At 31.3% G+C, this 10373-nt stretch overlaps 1 protein-coding gene across 1 annotated transcript; it reads left to right on the top strand.

Annotated features, from left to right (window-relative positions):
• The first annotated feature begins 1751 nt into the window (after positions 1 to 1751).
• LOC104099657 (protein JINGUBANG) lies at positions 1752 to 3536 on the top strand. Its single transcript, XM_009606713.4, has 2 exons — positions 1752 to 3125; positions 3222 to 3536. The coding sequence occupies exons 1-2, from the start codon at positions 1892 to 1894 to the stop codon at positions 3236 to 3238; spliced, it is 1251 nt and encodes a 416-aa protein (XP_009605008.1). The 5' UTR covers positions 1752 to 1891; the 3' UTR covers positions 3239 to 3536.
• The last annotated feature ends 6837 nt before the right edge of the window (positions 3537 to 10373 follow it).

The raw sequence follows: 10373 nt of genomic DNA, 5'->3' as shown, positions 1-10373 counted from the left end.
AGCCTGTTTGTCTACTAAAAAGGGAAGAGGAAAACCTGGTCGTGGGTCCAATCCTTGTTTTCATCAAACTTGTAGTTTTGTGTTAGTCCAAGTATCCGTTGCACCACCCTAGCCTCTTTAACTACTTTACGCAATATAGATATTGTACAGTTCTTCATTAATTAGCATTGTCTTTCTTGGAAGAAATCCGTGGCCCCTGCTCCTTTTCCCCGCTCCTCTCACCGCCTATCCCACCTCCTCCCTAAACCACAATTTTCTAAAATCGCAACAGATTGAAGTTAGTATGTAATATACGGGTTCACCTGAATTCATTCAATATAGTTCTTACATATTAACTGATTTTAGGTTTTTTTTCACATATATTAAGAAATAAAATTTTAACATTAATTAATAATGAAATTGACCATGTTAATCTTAATATGTTCATTGAAAATATAATAAATACCCCTAGGCTCTTTACTCGAAAGGTAACTTTGGAAAAAAGAAGTTAATTTCTTCTTGATATCCGAAAAAATCAAGTATTATGGACCACAAAAAAAAAAAATCAATTAAAGTGCACCGGAGGGAATACTCATTTGTAATTATTTATATATATATATATATATATATATATATATATATATATATATATATATATATATATTTGACTATAAATATTATGTCAAGGTCATTATAGGAACCAACAAACTTCAAATCATAGCTCTACCTCTAAATAGATCCAATCCCAATTTGTACATAACATACTTTCTCTTAATAAAGATTGATAATACTTTTGGCACATAGAAGTACTTTGGAAACTTGTGGTTTAAATTTGCCATGACATTTCTATGATTATAAGAATGTCGTTAAGATAAAATAAAAAAATTTACTTGAGCCAAGGATCTATCGGAAATAACATCTCTACCCTCACAAGGTAAAGGTAGTATGCGTACACTCTATCCTCATCAGACCCTATTTGTGGGATTTATATTGAATTTATTATTGTTATTGATAAAATAAAAAGTTTAATATTAAAAAAATTTAAATATGAAAACGTGTTTATTATTTTAGAACATAGTAAAAATAGAGTTTCATATAAAATAGAACGAAGTAAGTATATTATGAAACAAAGTAAGTTTCATAACACTCGGCACTTAAATCTCATTAGAAATATTATGAAATATCCTTTACCTAGAACAAGCTAGCAAAATTTTCTAAATATTTTGAAGTGTGACGGAGTATAGAATGGTAGAGCAAATTGAGACAATTTGCATCTGTTGAGTATTTGGTTTACTTGTTTCTTCCGTATGTATGGTCTATCAACAACAACAACAAACTCAGTATAATCTTATAAATGAGTTAATCATAATTAGAGTAAGTTATTTCCGAGAACTATACAAATAATTATAATTATAAGCTTTATAGCAACTAATTATAATATTTAATTTAAATCCTTATTTGCTTAATGAAAAAATGTGTTTTTATCTAAATATCAGAAAATAATTAATCATAATTAGAGTAAATTATTTCTTTAATCATGTAAGAGATTGATAGGAATTGTGAAATAAGAGAATAATAGATTAAACAAATTTATACTAGTATTAATTTAACAAACTATTCCTCGTTTAAGAATTATTAAACAATCCGTGTCCTGTTTAAAATTTCCATACTATCGGAATAATAACTATGGTTTTCTTTTTCTACCCATAAAATCCATAACGTCTCTCTGATAAATATTTTCTTTCTATACAAACTCAACGTTTCTATATTATTTTTTTAATAGCCCTACCATCTCTAACGTCTCTCTTTATAAAATCTCCATTTCTACATTTTCTTTAGCTCCATCTTTACTATTCCTCTAACACCAACTTCTCTCTCTCTTTCATATACAAAATCAGAAGCTTATGCTTCAATGGCAACAGCATCAGCATATAGAACGCCATTATTATCTGAATCAAGCAGTATAATAAGCACAAGCAGCAGCAGTGAATCAGAAGAAAGCCCAGCAACTTCCCAAAGATACAATGATTTCCAATTACTAAATCTCCAAATCAAGATTTCAAGAATACCAAACATTCCTTGTACAAATTTTCACTCTTACAAATCCTTAGCTGTTCTTTCAGGCCACGTTGGCACAGTTTCTTGTTTAGCTCTTTGTGGTGAATTCATCCTCAGTGCTTCTCAAGGTAAAGACATAATTGTTTGGCAACAGCCTGATTTAAGACAATTTACTAAATTTGGAACAGGAGATGGTTTTGTTAAAGCACTAGTTACTGTTGGTAATAAAGTTTTTACAGCACATCAAGATAGTAGAATTCGTGTTTGGAAAGTTTCAAGAAGATCTGAGAATGTTTTTAGGCTTATTGATACACTTCCTACTACAAAAGATTATCTTGGAAAATTTATGAAACAGAGTAATTATGTTCAAACTAGAAGACATCACAAGAAATTATGGATTGAACATGCTGACAGTATTTCTTGTTTAGCTGTTTGTAATGGGTACATTTATTCTGGTTCTTGGGATAAGACTTTAAAAGTGTGGAGAATTTCTGATTTGAAGTGTTTGGAATCAATTAAAGCACATGATGATGCTATAAATGGATTGGTTTGTAGTAGTAAAAATGGGGTTGTGTTTTCAGCTTCTGCAGATGGAAAGATTAAAGCTTGGGGTAAAGAAGGGAAAAGTTGTGGGGGTACACATTCACTTAAGGGAATCTTGGAGGGTCATAAAGATGTTTCTTTAAACTCTGTGGTTGTTTCTGAAGATGGGAATTTTGTATATGGAGGGGGGTCAGATGGATATTTGATGGGGTGGGTGGGTAACAAGAATCTTGATAGTTGGAAATTAGTATGTGAAGTAAAAGCACATGGAATGGCAGTATTGTGTATGTGTTTAATGAAAGGGGAATTCTTGTGTAGTGGATCAGCTGATAAGAGTATTTGTATTTGGAAAAGGGAAATAAATGAAGGGTTATTTAGAGTTGGAGTTATAAAAGGACATGAAGGTCCAGTTAAGTGTTTACAAGCTTCACCAGTTAGTGTTGGGGGTGGATTTATGTTGTATAGTGGAAGTCTTGATAAAAGCCTTAGAGTTTGGTGGATTCCAAATTATTCTGATGAGAAAAAGGAGACAACTTTGATTCAAGGTACACACAAATAAGATCCTAAAGTGAATATTTTGCTCAAGTTTTTTGAAGTTTTTGACAGTGAAAGCACTGATGCCCTCTTTTGTTTTTTTACAGTGTGTACAGTGCTTTGAATTGAGTGGTTACTACTTACATTTTACAAGTTCTTTTTGGTAGTTTATACTGTGTATTTGAAAGGGTCCATTTTCTTGTTGTTTTGAGTTTTTAGTGAAAGATTAGATGGAACTTTTTCACAGTTAGTGTTTGTGTGAATTGTGAAGTCTAGGAACATGGAGCAAAGAGTAGAGAAAAATTGTGTTATTTTCATTTTTTGGTTCTTAATCATCATATGTTTTTTCCCCCTACTTCTCTTGAATGCAATTAGGTCAACAGAGTGATACACATGAATAAAATGAGAACATTTCTTTTGTCTATTTAATTCGTCAGCAAATCATCTTATTATCTACTTGTTCAACAACCATCCCTCCCTCATAAATAAATATTACTAATAAATATTTTTTAATTAAAGAACAAGAAGGAAAATAAAGCCAAAGGAATAGGGGGTGAAATGGACTATGGATAAGTAGTTACTCTGCAATCTTTATCTGCTTAAGTGAAAGTTTTGCTCCATCTATTCAGTTCCTACTGAAAATCACATCAATGGAAACATAACAAGCAAAGATCCTAAGCCGTTTGTGCATAAATACCATTCTAATATTTTTAAATATTTGAATATTGTCCAAAGACATATAAGGAGATAAACGGCCTCCCACCCAACTAATGTGGGATACTAAGACTCCCTCGCATGCCTATGACTAGACATCTCCGCCCAACATGAAATAACAATTGGATGAGCCTAGCTCTAATATCATAATATAAAACAAAGAACATTAGGTCAATTCACCCAAAAGCTAGCTCAAGAGGCGAGAATTGACCAGAGTCATATTAGGAGACAAATTACCTTCCACCCAACCGATATGGGACACTAACAGAGTGCTTGCAAATATTAAATTTCAATATTTAAATCTCAAGTAAAGTGAGATATTGAAATTGTTGTTTTTAGTGTGTAGTTCAAGTTAATTATTGATTTTTCACTAACAAATTTTTAACTTTCACAAAAACAAAATTTCAAAAAAAAAAAAAAACTATATCCAAAGACAACTAACTTTTTTCAGCTACTACGACTTTTTAAATAACGGGGATGACCGGGTTTACTAGCGCGTAACTCAGCTATTTCATTTGTTACCTACTACCTCCCACCAACAAAATTACTGGATTACTCTGTCTATCAAGTAACAGAGAATAAAATTTAAACCCTAATCTCCAAAGTTTGCATCAGTTTCATTGGATGCTTTTAAACTTTGACTTTAAATACTTTTATTTTTAATTACACTACAACTCAAATAACCTCCAAATATTTACTAGATGTTGGACCATGAAATATGGGAAGCTGCTTCAAATCATGTGAGATAATAGTATAATACCTACCCCACCATCATTAGACAAATGAATTTTTAGGATGTTCTTTAAGGGCCAATCCTAGATGTTTGTGTAAGTAGGAATGAACCTAAAGTTCTTACTAAATAATAGGGCTCTTTACTCTTTGTCTCTTTTATTAACCTATTCTATTATCAATTAATCTGCATCATGTTGTTATACGTCTTGTCTTTTTCTCTTTTAACCTTATTAATTAATTAAGCTTATAAGACAGGATAATCATGTAGCTATTACAATAAATAAACGTTTATTGGTAAGAGCTTCAAAATTATTGTTCAACTAACCCACCAATTATTATATATGTTTTTGGTAGCATTTACTACATTATTAAGGAGAATTTAAGATAACTAAGAAATTATCATCTCTTCACAATTACAGTATTTGATAAAGTGCTTCTGAGGCTTCCGTCTGGAAAGCAAGATTAAAATCCCGCTTTAGGAACCAAATATCTGTTAGTATCTAATAAATTCATCAAAACAATTTCACGTAAGATTTTAATGCTTTTTTTTTTATAACCAACATGAAGTTTTGCGACTTAAATAATACCCAATGATTTGTTTGAATAGTTGGTCAATCAGTGATGTACACTTTTTAGAACTCTTCTTATCTTAATTAAGCTTGGGTGGGTATGAGAAAGAAAAGGGTCACGCCTAAAAAGTATTGGGGATAGGTAGTTAGACGGGACATGTCATTGCCCCAGCTTACCGAGGGTATGACCCACGATAGAAAGACGTGGAGGTCGAGGATTAGGGTGGTAGGTTGACAGATAGTAGTGTGTTCCTTCTAGGCTTACCAGTAGTACTAGGACTATTTTTGTGTTATCTTATTCATGATTCTTTACTATTACATGTTGTGTCATTCGTGCCCGTTACCTTAACATATTGTTGTTACTATTGTTTGCTACTTTTGCCTTATCTCCGCTATTTCTTGAGCCGAGAGTCTATCGGAAACAACATCTTTATCTTTATAAGGTAGGGGTAACGTCTGTATACACATTCGTCGTCGTTGGTGAAATGGGGGGGGGGGGGGGGGGTGTTGAATTGCATCATGACTTCTTTCAGCTACTCTTGGTTGTATTTATGTCCATGTACTAAGTCACAAGCAAAGACCTGGTAAATTAACTTGACTCAAAAGGTGCAACCACTCTTCATTTGCTTCATGTGTCTGTGCCTTACACTGAAGATTATTTGCTCTGGATTGAAATTTGACTGCAAGTCATTTTCTATAGAAAATATTTATCATATTTGGTTGATGAGTAGAAAACATTTTACAAAAGAAAAAACAAAACAAAATTATTAATAATAATATTACAAATCGAAGAGTGTTTATATAATTTTAAAATTTAAAGATTAATAATAATGTCTTAAGAGTTAGTCGAAGGAATTATGTAATGTCAACAGAAGCATTTAGTGAGGATGAGTTCCTAACAACTCAACCAAGAATCTGATAAATGTCACTTTTTTTCTAACTTTTTAACTTTAGAACTCTTATTGGTATAATTTGCAAGAAATAAATCACTAAGGTAATATGAATGTGATTCTTTCGACCTTTTGGGTTTGAGCTTTGAAAGTAATTTCTTTTTTCTAACAAGAAGCACTTCCTCGAAAGAAGTGGCTCAAATCCGATAAACCGCACCAAACTTATAATTCGAGTCAAATCGGAAAAAACTCGATGTGGTTTGGTTTGATTTAGTTTGGTATTGGGAAAAAAATCCGACCATAATTGGTTTGGTTTGGTTTTAACTAAAAAAAGTCAAACCGAAACCAAACCAACCCGACTACAAAATTATACAATTTTTAAAAATATTTTATACATATAAATATTTATTGTAATATAATTTATAATTTTTTCTTAAACTTTTTCACAGTTTTATCTTTTAACGTATTTTTTTAAATTTGGACTTAACATTTTTGAATAGTAAATAAATTGTATAGCCCATAAATGTATGTAGTAACTCAAAAAAAATTCAAATCAATATTAATGCTAACAAAAGAAATTTAATTCAACACTAAGAATGACGATAGTGTTGGATATCTATTTTTAGTTTTACATTGGTTTATGATGAGAATGCATAACTTAGTGTATCTTTTTCTTTAGTGCTTGGTTATGTAATTAATAGTGCTTATTAGCAATACTTATTTTAGCATGACATATATAGTTTTTTTAGATTATGTTAATTTTCATTATGGCTTATTAATTAGTAATATTTGCTTTATATAATTTTATTATCTTTGTTATTGAATATTTTAGTATAATGCTATGATTTATCTCATATTATTGTGTTATTTTCTTGGAAAATATATTATATAGTTGTATCTTACTAGGACTTAAGAAATATTTGGAGCACAAGTTACATATTTTGTGCTATAAAGACTTTACCAGGAAAAAATTCGAAAATCCGAAAAAAACGAGATTGAAAAACCCGACTTTGTTGGTTTGATTTGGTTTATAGATTTTAAAATCCGACACCATTGATTTGATTTGGTAATTGAAAAATCCGAACCAACCCGACATATTACCCCTAACAACAACTATTTGTGACCATATCCATTTTGAGGCATGCAACAGTTGTTTGATTCCAAAATTACCAATAACCAACAATCTTTGATGGTACAAGCCATTTCTTTTTTCATTTCTTATAGATGCATCACCCTAAATGAGAAATCAAATCGATAATATCTTCTTCTTTTTTCGTATTTTCTTTTTCTTGGGGGAGCTAAAAAGGGTGAGAAGGAGCGGTCTGTGTACTGGACCACGAAAGACCTAAAAAGTTAAAAGTAACACTTCTTTAATTGAACTCAAAGAAAGGAATCCAAACACATTAGGAAGTTACCTAACCAAAACCATAGTTTAATGTTATATCCAAAAGGGGGACCAAGCCCTACTAAAGTTAAGAGTTTTTCGTCCGTAAGACTCATCTTTTAGAAATATTAAGGAATTCTTTTCCCCGTCTTGTGGGCAGGGTTTTGAAAATTGACTCTATTTTCTGTTCGGGAAATTTGCCATGACATAATATCCATTATAACAAATTTGTGGTTCATGACATTTGCCATGACATAATATCCATTATAACAAATTTGTGGATCATGACATTTGCCATGACATAATATCCATTATTAGGCTAAGGATTTCTTGCTATAAATAGAGGAGTTTCTCCTCATTTGTAGACACACCAACAAGACTTGTCTTCAATTCTTGTTTCTTCCTTTCTTCCTTTATTAAGAGTGTTTTGTACGAGAGTTAGTGTTGGGAAGCACTTGTGTGAACCCTTTCTTTGGAGTGATCTTGTGAGGTTATTCTCTTAGGGTATTTGTGATTAATTAGAGTGTTTACTCTAATTTTGTACTCTCTTTTGTACTCTTATTGTTATAGTAAATTGCTCCTCTCCGCTTGTGGACGTAGGTCACTTTGACCGAACCACGTTAAATTTGTGTCTTCTTTATCTACTTTAATTGTCGTTGTTATCAACTTCCATTGTCTTTGTTATTGCCATTATACTGTTGTTTAGCTATATTCCGCACTATCCGGGTTCCCGATCCTAACATAATTTGATTGATTCTTCGTTTTATTTGGCTTGACTAATCCGGATTTGCATTATGTAGAGCTTTAACGGAAACGTTTTCCTATCAGAAATTTGTCAATCCTCAGGGATCAAAGTTCAGAAATCTCATTCATTCCATCTCGATGATGATTAGTTCCTTATTTGGAAAAAAAGAAGAAGAAAGAAAGGTAACTCATTTCAAAAGACAACAATTAAACTTTGAAGGGATGCTACCATCCAGCACTATTTTAATTTAATTTACCAGTTCACCTAAAAATGTATAAGGGACCATCAAAAAGTGCAATTTACGAGAATAATAATACAATGAAACAATATAGAATGCACAGCCTTTTTGACTTCGAATCAATCCCAAATGTAAAGTAAGAAGCTTTAGAAATGCCGAACGAATGTCGCTGTAGACTTAATTTTTGCTTATACGTTTGCTCTTTGACTAGGTAATAGGATTAGTTAAATAATTCTTGTTACTGAATTTAACTTCATCATTATTTAATCTAGTAAGATGCTTTCCCCACTTATATTTTGAAAATAAAATTTGTCTAGTTATATAGACTATGGAGAAAATATTACTGTGTACAAACTTTTTATTTGAAAACCATTGGAAAAGTACAAAAAGTTCATGGTCTAAGAAGAATTGGTACCTCTATATTATTGTTTTAGGTCAAATAAAATGGAACAAAAAAATAATTATTTGAAACAGGGAATTGAAAAAATTGGCTTTGTTTATTTTGTTCTTTTCTGTGTTTTCATTGGAACTTCTAACACAATAACTTATAAATGAAGAAACAAATTACTCCTAAATCCTAATAGAGGTTGTCAAAAATTAGCTACCTTAAACATGACTAAAATTAGGGGTACATGGGTCGGGTTGGTTCGGATTTTCAAATTACCAAACCAAACCAATTGTATCGGGTTATTAAATCTAAATACCATACCAAATCAATAAAATTCGGATTTTTTAATCTCGATTTTTCTCGAATTTTTTGGGGTTTTGGGTTTTTTTTTTTTCATAAAGTCTTCATAGCACAGAACGTAAAATATGTTCTCCTAGTATTTCTTTAATCCTAGTAAGACAAAACTATATAAGTTGTTTTTCAATAAAATGACATAAATATGAGATGAGTCATGACATTGTACTAAAATATTCAACAATAAAGATAATAAAATCTCATAAAATAAATATTGTTAATAAGCCATAACGAAAACAAACATAATTTAAAATTATGACTAATAAGTACTATTATTTACATGACTAACCACTAAAAGAAAAATAAGTTATGTATTTTATCTAAACCATAGAAAAACTAAAAAATAGATATTCAACACTATTTTCATTCATAGTACAATTGGATTGAATGTCTTTTATTAGCATTAGTATTGATTTGATTTTGGTTTAGGATTTATTTGAGTTCGAGTCACCCCAAGAGCAAGGTGGAGTTCTTGGAGGGAGGGAGCCGAGGGTCTATCGGAAACAGCCTCTCTACCCTAGGGTAGGGGTAAGGTCTGCGTACACACTACCCTCCCCAGACCCCACTAGCGGAATTATACTGGCTTGTTGTTGTATTTATTTGAGTTACTAATATTTATGGACTATAAAACTTATTGGAGCATCCAAAAATTATAAGTCCAAGCTTGAAATAATACGTTAAAAGATAAAACTATGAAAAAACTTAAGAAATATTTATAAACTACACTACCATAAATATTTTTATGTATTAAATATATTTAAAACTTCTATACATACAATGTCGGGTTGGTTTGGTTTCGGTTTGACTTTTTTTATTTAAAACCAAACCAAACCAAATATGTCGGTTTTTGTTTTCCAACACCAAACCAAATAAAATCAAACCATAATCAATTTTTTTTCTCGATTTGATTCGGATTATCGGGTTGGTGCAATTTGTCGTTTTCGTTTGTATACCCCTAACTAGAATTGTGTAAGACCAGCTGAGGAAGTTCAATGTGTGTTGGTCAAAGATTCTTTCTGCTCTTTCTTCTTTCCCTTTTCCCACCAGAAGCACTTTTAACCCAAAAAAGACATTTAATACTAGACTAAACAACTTAATCCGACTCAAATTTGTGAAACTTTTCATCTTTGAGCAACTTTGCCCTACGTCAAATCTTTTGGTATAATATTATCCTACCGTTAGGAAATAGTCTCAGTTTTTGTCGTTGGCCCCTAACAGAACTCTAATCTGAGAGCAATTTTAAAA

Source organism: Nicotiana tomentosiformis, chromosome 1, assembly GCF_000390325.3.
Source record: "Nicotiana tomentosiformis chromosome 1, ASM39032v3, whole genome shotgun sequence".
Lineage (NCBI taxonomy): Eukaryota > Viridiplantae > Streptophyta > Magnoliopsida > Solanales > Solanaceae > Nicotiana > Nicotiana tomentosiformis.
This window is presented reverse-complemented; position numbering and strand designations above follow the sequence as displayed.